This window comes from Nothoprocta perdicaria, unplaced genomic scaffold (genome assembly GCF_003342845.1).
Source record: "Nothoprocta perdicaria isolate Ctin4 unplaced genomic scaffold, notPer1 scaffold_74, whole genome shotgun sequence".
NCBI lineage: Eukaryota > Metazoa > Chordata > Aves > Tinamiformes > Tinamidae > Nothoprocta > Nothoprocta perdicaria.
The window spans coordinates 1,715,317-1,732,791 of record NW_020456021.1 but is presented as its reverse complement, the minus strand read 5'-3'; the positions used below and the strand labels follow the sequence as shown (position 1 = coordinate 1,732,791).

The window sequence follows — 17,475 nt, the reverse complement described above, 5'->3', positions numbered from 1 at the left end:
CAGTACCTTTCCTCACAGTCCTGATTTGACCTATACAAGTTCTCCTGGGTCCATTTTAGAACATTTTTAATAATTCAGATTACATAATATACCTACCAGCATCAGCCTAGACAAACAAAACATCTTTATTTATTCAGATCCAAAACGGACGTAGTAAAAAAAATCAGACAATTTCACCTTCATCGACATGACATTTTTTTTTTATTCAGGKTTTTCTAGAGGCTTTTATTCCATTAGTATTTACTGTTTCTAAAATGTAAGTTTAACCATTCATTTATATTTCTCACTAGTTTGCAATTAATTTCTATTTTGTATTGAAATACTTCAATCAGGTCAATAGAGTACATATTAATAAGGTTACTACTGTTTTACTCTAGCTGTTTCAGTAAGTTTTAGTGATTATATAAAACCACGGGTTTATCCCAGCTTAAATACAGCTGGTTTACTAGAGGTCAGACTCTTCTGGCCCTGTGCTCTGCTCTTTAATAACTTTCTTTTAACCACTTCTGCTTTTTATTGTCTCTACACAAAAGAATACAAGCAAATACTTGTGGAATGAGACAGATACAACAAGCAAAGAACAAAGAGATAGGGACAAAGAGGGAGAAAATTTCAAAGTAGGGTAAAGAGGAAAATAAATCTAAAGAGACAAGAATAAATGGAAGAGAAAATTTCAGAGAGAGGCAACATGGAGAAAGTGTGACAAATAAGGAAAATGCAAAGGAAGCGAGTTCATGGGAGAAGCAACAAAACTGGGTTGCCACATTGTCACTACAGAGGGTATTTCATTTTGAAACATCTCTGTTTCAAATAGATAAATGATACATTTCAAGGGGAATGGTTCCTCCTTGATTCAGACCTGTAGTGGTATTTTGCTTGATTTTTAAGTTTCATTCTATAGTTCTTCAGATGCTTTTATTTTGTTTTTAGATGTCAGAAAAGAAGGAACACATGTGGCAGGAATGGAGTTTTTTTCTTCATTTAAGACATATGCATTTTTTGCAAGCTTAATGGCAAGTCTTATTTGGGTAAAATCAATCAGATCGACATCAATGAACCCACTGACAAGCACCTGCACTAAAACCAGCCACCTCACAAAAGAGCTACTCAAAAGAGCAGAAGATTCTTACAACACAGTAGAAAAATCATGGCAGATCAAAAGTGAGAAACTAAAGCTCTGAAGGGAAACCCAGCATTACAAGCTGCTTCTGCAGTAATCACTGAGGATTACCACCTCCTGTTTGCCAACCCTTTACTTTTTTCTGTCCTGCCTAGTAAACAGGAACTATTCTGAAGTTTCATGTTCAACCAACAGAAGTGTTGTGTGTTTTTTATTTTTATTTTTTTAAACACTGATGATAAGAATATTTTTACCCTTTGATTTATGTGTAAGTTTTGTTCTTCCCTTCTAAAGCATTTGCTGCGTCAATCCTTTTGGAATGTCAAGGTCTTTGCACAGAAGTCACAAATTTTTATATGATTTTAATGGCTGTTTTTCACACTAAATCAACTTAGAAACACTTTTTTTTTTTTCTTTCAGTTTCTAAATCTGTACTTATTTACTTACCCTCCATAAGAAATGTTACTACATACATATAGGCTTTGCTTGAATTTGTTGCTGAGATTATGCTATGTCACTTGGCGTGCAAGCACACGAGATTTTCCTTTTGGAAACATTTTTAGTATTTGCTGTACTTAGTCACCCCAAAGACAGAAGTCTGAAAGTTACTATATTAATCTTGAATACTGTTCTCTTTCCTTCTTGTTTGAAGTACTTGAATCATTGCACTTGTTTAATACAATACTGTGTGACATGTAAAGTGGAAAGGGAAGTTACAGGTCAGATAAGTTAGCCATCTAAGAAAGCCCATAGACCCAGGGGAAAAAATGACTGAGTAGGTAACTTTCAGCTATTAATTAAGATAAACTGCTAAGAAATAATAATTATGGTTGAAGTATTTTCYGGCAAGTTATATGCTTAAAACGATGGAAAACAACAACCTAGAATAGAAGCAAGGAGATAAAGGTGATCTCAACTCATAGCAATTGCCATGTCTACATTTATAGTATAGATGCATCTAAATATAGAATTCTCAGTGGCATATGAACAGTTCTATAATGAAACAATAAAATATGGATTGCTGTCTCTTAGAGTTAAGAACAAAATGAAAAATGAATACAAACTAATAAGGGTGATGACAAACTGTTTATCACTGATTCTATAAAATATTATCTCCCTTTAAGAAAAAKAATTAAATGAGGATTTCAAGAGGATGATTTTCCAAAGAAAAGTTTCAAAAATATACACTCTTTATATTGAAAATGAGCTATTATTTAGGGCATCAAATCAAAAGATTAAATCTAGTAAAGTCACCAAAGAAAGCAGAAATTGTACATAAAGCTAAGACTCTATAGCATCTAGTACGACACGAGTTGCCTGTGCTTCCACAAACAAGAGCCCTTAATCAATACAGTTAAAAGAGCTAGGGAAAAATTTAGAGCCAATTCCGGGCAATCTGTCGCTTGGAGGACACTGATTAACTACATCTCCAGTAAGTTTAATAAAAGTTTAGATACAGATCACACATAATGCTGACTTTCCATCTGGAACTGCTTCCCACCCAGGTTGGTGGGTAGGCGTGTTGGTCCACAGAGAAGACCAAGAGGGTCGGTAGCTCCTTTAACACAAGCAACAGGCTCAGCTTGACTTTCACAGACTCATCATCATCAGACTCACAGCAAAACATATGCTGTGTATAGAGCAATGGGGAATAGCCTGCAACACAGAATATCCACAGATTTGCCAGAGTAGCTTCATTTATCTGCTGAAAGGGTAGTAATGGAATAAAATAAAATAAAATAAAATAAAATAAAATAAAATAAAATAAAATAAAATAAAATAAAATAAAATAAAATAAAATAAAATAAAATAAAATAANAATAAAATAAAATAAAATAAAATAAAATAAAATAAAATAAAATAAAATAAAATAAAATAAAATAAAATAAAATAAAATAAAATAAAATAAAATAAAATGGAAAAAAAGCAGGGAGAGAAATCTTCCTCTGTTTTAATTTACTGTTCTGGCTTGCTGTTACACAGTCATGAAGTTAATATACTCAGATCTATGCTCAGCCTCAAGAATTACACTGCATAAAATCATATACCTTCGGTGTATCCATGACAAACTGTCAGAAACCCTCACTGCTTGCAGACTTGCAGATATATAGGTGGCAGTATCCATCTGTTATGATCTATTAAGTAGAAGCATTAAAGGATGTAAAAAATATAAAAGATATAAAAACAGAGATGGAAGCATCCTTTATGTAGGCCATAGCCTGGCTAAAAATACACTGAATTTTAATCCAGGATGAGGATTAAGGTTATGTATTACAAAAAGAGACAGAAAGAGCAGATTACATCTAGGCCTAATAATCACTTTGTTTTCCAGATTTCTTTTTTCTGTTTGTCAGTTTCTCATAATGCTTAAAAGGTCATAAATATTATTAAATCTTTGTAGCATTTTTTTAAACTAACATTGAAAATCTAGGTATCTTTCAACAAAACAGCCCCACAATTCAGATGCTAAATGTTGTTATATGTAATGTCTTGACACCATTTTGTAACAACTAATAACAAAGAACTGTAGCTCCGCAGCATTCCTAACTATAGAAATACTATTCATAATGTAGTATAATATGGTCTTACTTGCTCCAGAAAGTTTGAGTTCAAAATTCCATAACTTGAAAGGATTTTATGCAAAACAAGGTATAATGAATCAAGTTGAAAGATATAAATTCCAAGAAGGAAAGTCTTTTAGGGGAAAGAGGGGCACATCCCGGGCTGTCAAATCCACCCAAGTTTAAATTAAAGTGTTCCCATGTGTTTGGCAGCGGGACACACGCTATCTCTGTAGTGACCATGGAGAACATAGATCACCAGAAGCTGAGCTGGGGGTTCTGGCAGTTCTGTTGGCAAAGGCTTTCTCACAGAAGGATGGTCCAGGAGACCAGGACCTGGAGAAAACTTACAATAGCTCTTTAATGAAAGCATGTTAAAAATGTATACTTATACAAGAGGACTGCTCTCAAATACCACTGTATGGCACAATTTCAACTAGGGGAGCTTATTTTGTTGCAGTAAGAAACAAGTGTATCTAGAAAACAGACTGCTATGGGAAATAAAAAACCCTTGCTTAGCTAAAAGAAGCTCCTCCATTAGGCATTACTGGAGAACTAGTAATTCTGACTGAGCTCTCTGGACCTCACAAGACAGCTCTGATGGGCTGCAATATCCCCCCAAGGTATCCCACTAAATAACAAATTCCTTGGAGCACCTGAGTCTAAACAAAAGCGAGGCATTTTCCTGGGCTGGGTCTTCAGCATGTTTACTATTCAGATCAACAGTGTCTCCAGTATCAGGCTGAATTCCATGAGAATATCAAATAGAAAAGAAACCAAGTTTCATAATTTCTGGTTGAAGCAGACTAAAATTCGGGCAATTTGAAACATTTGCCTAYCCAATTTCTCTTTGCAAAGTAAACCCTTCCCTCCAGCCCTGTTCTACCTCCAGTAACTTTCAGAGGCTTCCATGAAGCCATTTCTACGCAGTTCCTACAACTCCTGTAGACTGGCTTCACACCCTACCTATATGTTGACATCTCCTTGGGACATGTTGCCACCTTGATGCCATGCTCCTGGGTATTCCCCACCTGTATCCACTCAGTTTCCCCTTGGACGTTTTTCCCCCATTCTTCCTGAAGCTATGSATGATGGAATACAAAAGCAACCTCCTTGAGCTTGTCCAAGTTGCCATATTGCATATGTGGTCCCCCACTCCCCTCATAGGTACACGCATGAATTTCGAGTATGTTTATGTGAAACATTCAAGGAATAGCTGCAGATTATGCACATTTATGTTTCTGATTGCCATATATTTCCTCAATTATTAGACTGCCTCCAACCTGAACATATGCTGGGTAAGTATTAGGCAAGCGTGATCTGACAGAGTACAAGCGTGCACATTACACGGTTGTTAACAGCAATAATGGCACTTTTACTGAATTTCTATTGTCGAAGGGTTGCACAACATTAATTCACTTCCAATTATTAGACTCACTGTACAGATATACAGTAGGAAAGTGGGATATAGCTGCATTCATCCCATCCTCAGTCAGCTGGAAGACAATGGCTTCCACATCATCCTTTACCTAAGCTTCCAGATCATTAATTTCAAAAGAGTCAGAAGTCTAGRTAATCCCCTAACATTTGGATACACTAAATATATACAAGTACAATTCTAGAGGACCTAGGAATAGACAAATTAAAGCTACCTATACCATTCATAATCTCTGGATTGCACCTCAAMTTCCTTGATTTTCTACTCCAAGATGACTTCTTTACAGACTGAGATTAAGGGTGAAAAGAATATGACATGCACATAATAGAAAAAGAAGTATCTGTTATACAAACAGGTATTTTAAAATTTTATTTTTTAAGGCTCGTATTATAAGTGTATTCCTGTGGAATATCACAAACAACGGGAGATACTTCTACAACTCTTTTATTAACATAGCATATTTGCTCATTAGTTCTGTACTCCATTGCAAATGGACTATTTCTATATTTGTAACACATGGTATATAGCATTTCAGAAATCTTTACTGATACTGCACATTTTGGTACTGCTGACAACTTACATGTAATTCCACTACAGAAATGAAGTCAATAAATCCAGCATCAATACGTTGTACCTTGCAAAGAATATTGGCTTAATTTCAGTAGGAAAAAAGAAACTCAGACATGATAGTGGCTGCAAATTGGATAATGGCAATGAAAAAGGCAGTGCAATTTTGGGTTTATGATGCTGGAAAGGTAAGTGTCTCTCATTAAGGATAATGAAATTACATTTGCCTTATTATCCAAGGGTAATAATAAATGCAAAGGAACTCATAATGAATTACAGGACTTGAAAAGTAGTATCTTGGGGAAAATTAAGACAATTAAATATATATATGCTGAATGAGAGCAAGAACCACTTTAAAAAAGTATGATGACATGTCAGTTGGAACTGCAGCTTGCACTGCTTAAACTTAACATTTGCACGTGGAATTAAGGCTGAATTTTGCTTTGGGTAATTTCTGTTGCTTTCTGCTTTTAACGCTGGAGGAGGAGAAACAGATCCATGGGGTGGTCATGCTTTGACAATTAGCATACATACAGACCAACGTTCTGGCAAAGTCAACACCCTTAGCAGCTAAGCTAAGTATGATGACGCTCTCCAGAAGTAAAGCTGGGTGTCAGCTGGTGTGGAAGAAAACTGAGCGACTTGGCCCCATTCCCAAACAATTGTTTGTAAAGCTCTGGTGGCCAAAACCATCTACACAGATACAGATTGTCAGCATTTAACCAAGCCTGCCCCCTAAAATAAGAGAAGATATGAGCCTTAAGTATTTACCGTACATGCCTTAAATATTTATTATAATATAAGCCTTAGTGTTCACTGAGAGTTAGCAATGAGGTAGCATTAAAAATTTATTGCTAAAARGTCCTGCTACAGACTTCCCTCAATAAAGAAGAAATGTCCAACTTAAATTTAGGGTTTTAATTGTATACATAACTATCATTGTACCTGTCTACAAATCACTTTGATGGCACAATCACAGGAAAAAGGATGATTAGCTACTAACATATTTCCAAACTCTCATTATTATTAATTCTAAGCAATGAAATGTAGAAAGAAAAACTGATTTTATGTGTATGAACACAATCCCTTGCACCACAGCATTTTTTAAATTGGTTGCTTCTTTGGTCCTAATTTTATAAAATTATGTAACTATTTCTGACTAACAAAGAATGATCGGAATTGTCCAATTCAAACTGTTTATGCTGCATTCTTTTAACTTAGACCAGATAAGTACATGTTAGCACATTAAATCTACACAGTCATACATTTTCACTTTCAATGCTGAGCTTCAYTGCAGAGAAAGGATCCAGATCCTATTCAGTGTTACACTCATAAGCCRTTAGAATAAGCAGTTATTTACAGCTACTTTATTATTTTGTTATTTTTCTTTCAGCTAACTAAGCAGACAGYAGTTGGTACTTGGATGTTATAACCTCTTGAGGTCTCCCAAATCTCATTCACTGCTTACAGACAGCATTGATTAATTAAGCTGCGTGAGCAAATGACTTCTTAATATTGCACTTCACTGCTAATGTTCTCTACTTGTGTAATGTTCTTTCTTCTTCAAGTGCAACACTCATTTACAATAAGCCTCATCTCAGATTTAAATCATTAGAATTTATTTTGTTTACTGCTCTCTTACACATTTGCAAATGTGCAAATACGGAAAATATTTGCCCTTACAAAAGATCCTTACATCTTCTCTTTACTTACAGAGATTTAGGGAATAGATTAATGTATATTTTTAACAGATAAGTGAACAAATATTTTTCTATACTGTTAYATTTTTGAAAGCACAGCTATATCTCAACCTTCTAGTACCATCTATCCTTAACTCTTTCAGATTTTCAGAGATCAACCAATGCAACACCTGCTTATTTATGCTGGGATCATTTATTACCTGCTAATGTAAAAAGGGAATTAAAAGGAAAACATCTGTTGATGCAGAAGGCAGTGGAAGACATTTAAAAAATCAAATTACAAAATCTTATTTTATTCTCAGGCTAAGGAATATTTTTAAAGAAAGTGCAGTATTAAAAAGGGAACAGAATACTATTTTTTATACTTTTGAAAATTTAAATAATACTTAAGAATACCAAAGAAAAGAAATAAGACTTTTCTTAAGCATCTCATGCTTAGAAATGACATACATTTGGGCCAAAAGTGTCAATATGGGAAWAGATGTTCTTTGTTCAAATGAAAACTCTATAAAAGACAAAAYTGAATAAAAGACAGTATCCTTCCAAAAACAAATTAGGTAATTTTACTGTTGAAAAAATGAGCGTAAAAATGGCATATAGATGTTTATGTTCATTTATACAAACCACATATAGAGAAATCTACACTGCATATGATTTTATTTAAAGAAGGAGGTGGAATAAAACTCTCAGATACAGCCTTATTGACCTTGGAGGTTTTATCAATATATTACCTATTTTTTAAGGCAAGTTTTTGCAAGAGGAGGAATTTTTACACTCCAATCACACTGTGATTGAAATTTCCTTAACTAAAATAAAAATAAAAATCTTATATTCTTTAACTTGAATTGGTTAATTTGAATCAAATGATAAAAGACCACAAAAAAAAATAAGTTAACAGATAACAATGCTGCAGAAAATTAACAAAGTTGTTCTTATTTACCCTCCATTAAATGTCATGGATTTTCCAATATTATTTAAGTAGGATTTTTGCTGACTACTGTCTTATTGAGCATGTGTGCTAAGAGCAAAGAAAAAAGAAAAAAAAAAGCTTAGGGGCTCTTTACTATGGGATAAAGAAGAAGGTTACAGTAGCAATACAGTTCCTTGATCATCAGTGGTTGAATCACCTACAGTAAACAGTTTAAATGTTTGGCTGGCAGAAAAATTAAACTTGGATAAGCCACAGCAGCACAAGTGGGTGGTTACTGAATTCATGTTAATCTAAAGCTACAGAAAAAAAAAAAAAAAAAAGAAAAAAAAAAAAAAAAAAAAAAAAAAAAAGCTTTGATGAGGTTAACTTCAGGACCTAGATATACTGAGCATTAACTGCCCTTTTTTTGGGTGTACAAGAAGGAATTATCATATAAACTAGCTGGACACTGAAAGACTTAAAGTGAAGTTGAAGAAACTTAGTGAAGAGTAGCTAGTTTTAAAAATTTCTTTTAAAAATTACAGCACTGAGATTTGCTCAACAGTGAACTCATTTGGCAGAAATAAGGCTAAAATAAGCTCTGCGTCTTACTTGAGGTAGAYTCCTTCAGCTTCCCGACAAGACTCCTTTATCTTTTTTCTCCTTTTATGCACTGAAAGCAGTAGTTTTAGTGAGGAATTACTGCAAAACAGTGCTTCTTTCCAGATACATATGAAAAACAAATCTTTTAGGAAATAAGCAGCACTGAATGTGACAGAGAGATAATTTATCTGCTATCACTTTACAATTTGCCATGTAATTTTACCTCCTTTAAAGGAAAAAAAATAGGTGCTACAGCTGTGTTAGGCAGAACTTACATATATCAGACTGTTAATGGACAATTTGACATAAGACTTCTGTGAAAAGAAACGTAAAAACATTCTTTACAATCCAGAAATTTTGTTCTGACGGTAYTAAAAACTGGTAGAATTATTAGAACACAGCTGAATTGCACAGCATGTGCATTCAAATTGTTAATGCCTAAAGTAGCAAGCCATTAGGTGAATAAATTTTAAATATAATTTAAAGGAAGTAAATGACAAACTCTCTGTAGAAACACTTGACATACAATTAAAGAAATGTTTCCAAGTTGTCTTTCTTTCACAGTGTAATCTCTGACATAATAAAATGGAAATAATTTTAGTCAAACCTAGATCAGAAATCTTAATCCCTCGTATCTCAACACTGCCAGTTGACATTATTTTCCACAAACACAGCACAACATTGAGTAAAATCATTTTTTATCTATTACGTATTTCACATCCTGATTTCCTTTCAATCATCCTTTGATATGGAAATAGAAAAGAGTCATTTATACTGCTCTAATTTTTCTGAAAAAAAAATGGAAGAATGGTAACACAACTTTTGTTAAGAATCATCATTTGCTCCCATCTATTTTTACTTCTAATCAAAAATTGCAATCTTAATGAAGTCTATGAACTCATTTCTAGAGAAAAATACGTGGCCTACGCTGAGGCATTACTCTTCCACCTAATTCTTTCTGGCACTGTTGAATGAATTTCACATAGTTTAAAAGATCCACCTCACATCACAGAACACTTCAATTTTGTTTTAAAGAAACTGCATTCTCTCATTCCAGATTAGTTTTGTACCCTGAAATGTATCTCTGTTTCCTTAAGAAGAGAGGAAAAGAGCTGCACATCTTCATGCATTAGGTGCTTATACAGGAAATTTATCTTTCTACACTTGTAAGCAAATATTAGGAAAATATTTTTACAGGAACAATGTAAAGGTCCTGTTTTATTATCAAGTGTTTTTTTGCTATACAAGGCTCTAGCACAACTATATTAAAGAAAAGAACAAGCAGTGACAGCTACAATTTGGGGAGGATTGAATCAAATTTTTGCCATTCTTTGCCAAACCGTAGGGTACCATCAGCCAGACATTTTGCTCATGTCTACCCTGCCCTATTCACATTGATAGTTCACATCAGAGAGAAGGGTGAACAAAATGGAAACAAGTAAATGAACAAACCTGTCGCTATGTTGGCAATTCAAATGCTGCTGTATGGAGCAGAAATACTAAGATCAGGAGCACAAGAGCTGACATTTCATGAGAAATTGTAAAATATCTAGAAAACACCAAGTAATGTCAGCTTTTTTAAAGGAAGTACATTACTTCCTTCTGAAATGCTGCCCTATGCAAAATGCTTTTACTAATATTGTTTTCTTACTAAGCATATTCAGTGTTCACTGCTCATCGTGAGCAGGCTGCCATGACATTAACATCCTTTCTGAATATGAAGGTAATATGAATGAAGTCACTTTTATTTTTTAATACATACCTTAAAATCACCGACTGTTTTCAGCAAGCACAACCATTGCTGAGATTACTACTAACAGTATGAACCCAATGAATATTCTCAGTAGATTACTACTAATTAGTAGATTACTAAAGCTAAGCCTGAATTTAGTAACTAAATTAACAGTCTTCTCATTTGAAAATGTTCCCATTAAACATAATCTGTCTGCAACCACGTGAAGAAAGAGTAGGCTTGGGTAAAAAACATGAAAAGCTAACCAATATCTAAAGCACATGCACAAACTTAAATTATACATTTATTAAATCCTCTTGACATATTCAAATAAGAATCATTAAAAGGTATGTGCCTCATTAACTACTAGGATGCATCAGTTACTGTTTATTTTGTAAGTGTTCATCACAGAATTGTCATAATTAAAGTAGGATGTCTATTGACTCCCAATACAAGGAATTCATATTTTGGGTTATCATGTATTATGTAAAGTAGGGAGAGAAAATTGTATATATTAAGTTCTGGTCTATATTTTTAAATACTTCTTGAAAATATTTGACATTTACCTTAAAAGGAAAAAATATGTCTCCAAAGGCTTTCCCTAAATAATTGTATCATTCATACCACATTCTAAAAAACATCTTAGCCAAGCATAAGACCTGGAAGGGACCTCTTAAGGGCTCACATACAGTCACAAGCAACCATATCATATAAATCTTAAATTTGCCTTTAAAACTTTCCTGAGGTTTTTAATTTCCCTTCCAAAGAATCATAGCAAAGATTTTCCCAAAGCTTCATGCTACCCACTGCAAAAATGTGGCTCATTTACATGCATTTAGTCTTACTTATTCATTGTCCTCTAGATAAGTGGGGTTTTTTATTGCTTAATATTTAAACTTACTGTATGTCTAGATATCAATTATATTTTCTCTAGCTTTTACTTCTCTAACCTCCCTAGTCTGCTCTCATATGATGAACTCTTCATTCCTTTGATCATCCTTTATATGACTTCCTTTGCACTTATCACATTATCATTATTAAAAATGGGTAACATGGTACACAACATCCAAGGTGAGGTCTCATTAGTACTACCATTACTGGCTTAAATCTCCACCTCTGATGGAAACACCTTGAATCTGGGGTTATGCTGGACTTTTTGGAGCCTGGAACTTCAGGAATTCACACTTCACCAAGCTTTCCAACTTACAAATCCCCTAGCTTGTAGCAACTTGGTACATTTGCTTTAATATTATTTATAGAGGTAAAAATCACATGGAGAGAACAAGACTCTTCTAAACATGCATCAAACTGCCACCATTCAACACACCAGATAAAGAGAAGCTAGTCAGTAATGTTGAGTCACTGAAAATAATTAATAAATAAGATTTTTCTGGTGTTGCTTTATATAAATTATTCCAATTGTTCTACTTATAAAAGCCATTATTTGGCAGTTATTTAATCATCTTTTTAATTAATATATTCTGTATGGTCTGTTAGCTTTCAGAGAAAGGCACTGTTCAGRAAAGTGTACGGTATAAGAAAGTTCCCTGTGCTCCTCACATCATCAGGCTCAACTGCTGCCTAATGTCCTGCTGAGCCCTGTAATTCTTCAGTGGTGAATGAGCAGTAGCTTAGCCTCTTTACAAGGTATAAATGGTATTTTCATGTATGTTATTAGGGCATTTTCTTGGCATGTCAAAGCTTGGGGTTCAACAATGGCAAAACCTAAACCAAGGCAAGTGCAAACAACAAGGTTATCTTTAACTGAAGTTAGAACTGAATTAGGTATTTTTTCAGCATATCTTCAGGGAACTTATGTGCTCAGGCCCTATTTTCTGGGTTTCAAACGGCACCAGTCAAAGAGAAATAACTAAGCTGTCACCTCTCCAAATAAGTATATGCAATCCAGATTCCCCTGGATTCCCCTCTCCAAGACCTAAGAGGCTAAATTGTACCTGAGTGGCACTTTGAGCACTTAAGAGCTTTGTTGTTTCTGGTCCTAAAGCTGTTTTCTGCTGCAAAAGCACTAGCTTTTTAATACACTCCAGTGGAGTCATCAGCGATGCACTCCTTTAGCAACAGATCAATAGCAAGTGAAAACTTCTCCACTCTGTCCTAAGTGATTTAGACTAATAAAATGGAACAGATCAGAGGTCCTGRGTTGTTTCACTACATTGTTCAGACMGAGCTGCACATAAAAAAAAMCAGTGGAATGAAAGTGCAGCCAGCCATATTTCATAGCCATTAGAAAATCAACCACATCCATTAGGAACTGGAAAATAAAACAGAAAACAACTCAGAGACAGACATTAGGGAGCTGCTTCATCCTTAATGTAAAGGCTACCTCTAACAGATGTTACCGATGCTGGAGATCACACTTGGTCTTCCTCTCTTATTTGGGTAGCACCTTGTTATGAATGGGTGTGGAAACTCTTGCCTCAAGGGAAAAATACCACAGTGCACAGARAGAAGGCTTTTCTCTGTCAGCTTTGCACTAATTGCAGTTTCCTTCTGCCCTCTGATATTAGCCACCATGCTGTAGCCCAAGTGCATCAGCACCACCTGCAAGCTAAAAGCTATACCAGGTTGTAGTGACTTTGCACTGATTTCAGCTGAAGTAACAGTGAARTAGCTTACTTAAAGTAACTGCTTCCCACTATCCAAGTCCCCAGGTTGAAAGTCCAGAATATCTTTTCCTGACCTGCCATAAACGGGAATACTGCCACCATTTCCTCTGCACAAAGGATGCAGAGAAGGGGCAACTGGACTGACCTATTTCTGAAGCAGCACAGGTATGAGTGATGTGGAGGCTACTATTGCATTGGGTGCCAAAGCAGTTTCAGCATTTTTTGAAATGCTATCATTACTCATTCCCAATGGATTCCCTCCATTTTCCTCACCACATTTATGTTTGGCTTTAAAAGGTCATCTTTTGCCCAGACAAGTATTTCAACTGCAAAATCAATTCATTTCAAAATCAAAAAGATGATTTCAGAAGGGTTCCCTGAATCTTGGTTGCAGTCAGAAGTGAAACACAGCAAGCAATACAAATCAGTGTAATATTACATTTTAATTTTAAAATTAGATTTCCTGAATCAGCTGGAAGGACCTTGCATGCAAAAACCAGGATTCCTAATCAATGTCATTTTTATTAAATAAAGTTTTATTATATTTTATTACTTTCTCTACTCTTAGTCTATTGGGATTAATAATCCTTGATTTTTAATGAATTGCTTCCATTGTCTTAATTTTGACAAAACCCAAGAATAATCTTAGTTTTCCTTGCTGGGTTGGCTTTAAAACTTTGTTCAGCTAGAGGATGGGAGGCGTCTGGTTGTGAGTTTTGCTACTCCTCCCCTCCTCCCCTTTGGATCATTTTAGAACTTCATTTTTTAACATGAATATCTTTCCCAGTTAACTAACAACATTATAATAAGAAATGATAAAAAGCATGGATTCTAACCACTTTATCCTCCTTTGGGAAAGCATCCAAGGAAGCAGAATAAAAAGAGAAAAGAAAAAAAAGAAGAGAAAAAGAACAAAGTAGGCAAGTATTAATAGGCAGATTTCAAAGAAATGCAATTCTAATAAACTTTCTACAGAGAGATAAAAACATAAGATTAGAAAAGAAGCTTTAAATAAAAGGATTACACCATTGCATAAGTATAAAACACATATCCCACCCAAACACAAAGTATAATCGAAGTATGAGCAATATAACAAACAATATAGAAGTTACAAATGAATGGAAGTTTCCCTTTCTGTGACTTGCAAGAGTAGATGAAAAATAGTTAAAATATGTTCAATTTCTTTCTGAGYCAACTGTCCGATATGCTCCGATTAATATTATAGCCTAATACAGCAAAGTAAACAAGATTTTCACAGACTTGTTCTAATGATACCACCTGCAGGTGATGCAATATAATGCAACCACTAAAAATATGAATATATCAGCATTTCACCCATCACACCTACATGATTTTTTTCAGGAATTTAATTAAACTTAAGTTAATCCAGGCACAAGAAATCAGGGCTATGGAAAGCTCACAAAATAACGATAAAAAGGTACTTTTCTGAGTCATTTTATTTTAGTTTATATGAAATTTCAGAACATTCAGAAGGGTGTTTGTAAAATGTTTAATAATACACCATTTACTAGATGATGAGCCAAAAATAAACATTGGATAATGGCCTTCCAAATACAGAACCTATGAATAGTGTACATATGAATAGTGTACAAATGAATAGTTAGTTGCTTGTAATGGGCTGTCTAGATGGAGACTATGCCAGGTCAGCCTTGAGTTTTGCAGACACTTTTTTTTTTTTTTGCAAGTCAGGGGGAGAAAGATTAATCTCACCTGCCTTGAAGTGAAATATCTAGTCCAGATTAATCTGTAGTTTCACTTTTAAATTAAAATAAAAATATACTGATATTACACTCTCAGTATGCTAGGAAAGATTCTTTTCCTAACCAGAAGAGGATGGATAAGAGAAATCTAAAAATGTAATGAAAAACTTTTTTAAAGAGATACAGAATAAGTGAACGATCAGAACTTCTCAAAATGGACTTTTAACTCAACAAATGGTCTTTTCTTTCATTCTAACCAAAATAGGAATGTTTTCTTTAAGCATCACTCAATACAACCTATACTACATATTCTCTTATTTTAATTGTGAATCCTGCATCTTCACAAATATTAAACACGATTCCCTCTACAACCGCTTCATAACAAATCGATGAATGAAATATTCTAATAAAATGAAGCATGAAATGACAAACTTAATGAACAAACTATAGTTTGACAATGCCAAGAAGGCTTTTTATTACAAGCAGATGTCAAAACACTTACATTGTTTGATCGTAGAGAGACACGACCTCCACATCGAGCACAAAACTTGGTCCGGCAATAAGAGCATAAATGGCCACAACCATCTGCAAACTTTGTTTTATGACAGATTCCACATGTTGGAGCATCATCCTTGTGCTCTCCCTGGTAACGGCGAGCTTCTTCCCCTATCTTTCTTACTTGTTCTTTATAGCTTTCAAATTGCTGATGCAACCTCCTGCATAGATGAGAAAAAAGTTTATATAGCAAGAATGGAAGGAAACACAATTACCCTATATTTTTAATTCCAATTTACAACTAAGGCTAATAGTCTTGTGCATTTCATCTCATAGCAAATACCCACAGCATCTGGAAGACTGCAATAGGATATGAGTGTTCGTATTAGATTTACTTAAAAGATGGTGAAAAAATCATTTCAGTTGAACACAAATTGAGCAAGATATGCAAAGATGGCTAAAATTGCACAGCCTTATGTTAAAGTGTCTAAAATGTACAAAATAAAAGCTCAAATATAACTGCCTTGACACTTAATCGTCATTAGCTTTTTATACAGCAAGCACAATCAAAAATTATAACCAAGCTTCAGTTAGGTAATACTGTCTGGCAGAAGAGCATGTTCTTTACTTGTTGCTATGAGACTCATCCCTCACAACAGTTTCAGATGTAGCATTAAATCTACATCTCCATAGATAATATCAAAAACCCAAGAACATCTAAATAGCTTATTATTAGAAACACAGAGTCTTGAGTTTAATAAATGCTAAGAGCAGGTATGCTGTCTATAGAAGCCTTGATCACATCCTTCATCTCCACCTGCTTCGAACTACCAACTCCATTAATCAGCTCGGAGATTCAAACCATTTAACCAATGTATTTCTAGCCAGAAAATTCTACGTTTGTGCAGGAATGTCTTTTTGAGTGGTGGACTTGTTTCAAGTTTTAGGAACAAGTAATCAGTGGTGGTAGGTCATATACAACGAACATTTCCCCTAAATACTGTTTCAGTGGGATATTTTTACTTTATGATGATAGTCAAGCTTAGAAAATGGTAATTAAACTTTATGAACAGAAATACAGATCCCATATACATATTCAGTTTGAATAGGAATACCATTGCTCGTGATTTTATAAATCAATCAACTCTCACACTAAAAATAATGACTTTACTGGGACACCACTCCTCTGAGGACACAGAAATAGTAAGAGGCAAAGCAAGAAAGCCAGATATTCGATTCTTCCTAGACTTAGTGCTTTATGCTAATGAAAAACTTGGCAAGAGTAGCAATTTTGTTTTTGCTTTGCTTTTGTTTTTGCTAACTTGCTCAAGAAATATTTGCAGTCTTGGTGAGACAAGGAAAGTGGATCAAAAGAATTACAGAATGGAAAGGAAAGAAGGAAACTTAGTGCCACATTATTGGATTACAGGTTTATACCTGTACATTATTCATCATTATTTCTTTGGCAACTACTTACTTAAAATGCATATAAACAAGTGAAAATGTTCAGAAATGCATACACGAACCAGCTAAAGGAATGTATTTAAACAACAGAGAGGTTTGTAGGTACATTTCTTATTATATCAAATGTTTTATTCAAAGATGGAATCATGGAAACTAAATTTACTTCTCTTCCAGTAAAGTAAGATATGTAAGCTCTGACTCCACTAATATGGCAAAGGGAAGATAACAGATAGCACAACATCTGTTCCTATTTTTTCTCAGTAAGGTAGTGTATATCTGACTCTTTTTCTGATCTTGTGTGAAGTCCAGAAAGTGTATTAATACAATTGCACCTTGTCCTTCTGTGTGGACCAAAGGGCAGACCAATCTGTCGCTAAGCAAAATTTAATTGAAAATAGAATTTAATTATTTATAAATAAACATTACTCACATATCTTTATTTATTTATAGAAAGAAAGAGAGAGAGAAAGAGAGAAAGAGAGAGAGAAAGAGAGAAAGAGAGAGAGAGAGAGAGAAAGAGAGAGAGAGAAAGAGAGA

At 34.4% G+C, this 17,475-nt stretch overlaps 2 protein-coding genes across 37 annotated transcripts in view; both read right to left on the bottom strand.

Annotated features, from left to right (window-relative positions):
* LOC112957610 (regulating synaptic membrane exocytosis protein 1) overlaps positions 1-15,508 on the bottom strand; it is a 192,057-nt gene extending 176,549 nt beyond the window's left edge. For all 36 annotated transcript variants that reach the window (XM_026051286.1, XM_026051288.1, XM_026051287.1 and 33 more), the window contains exons 1-2: positions 15,482-15,508; positions 14,095-14,106 (exon numbers count right to left, since the gene is read on the bottom strand). The gene's annotated coding sequence lies outside the window, so the exon portion shown is untranslated. The remainder of the gene's footprint in view (positions 1-14,094; positions 14,107-15,481) is intronic.
* The window catches only part of LOC112957604, a 64,769-nt gene continuing 61,139 nt past the window's right edge, over positions 13,846-17,475 (bottom strand). Inside the window, exons 4-5 of the mRNA XM_026051275.1 lie at positions 15,482-15,695; positions 13,846-14,106 (exon numbers count right to left, since the gene is read on the bottom strand). Coding sequence (XP_025907060.1) covers positions 14,059-14,106; positions 15,482-15,695 — 262 coding nt within the window. The 3' untranslated portion in view covers positions 13,846-14,058. The remainder of the gene's footprint in view (positions 14,107-15,481; positions 15,696-17,475) is intronic.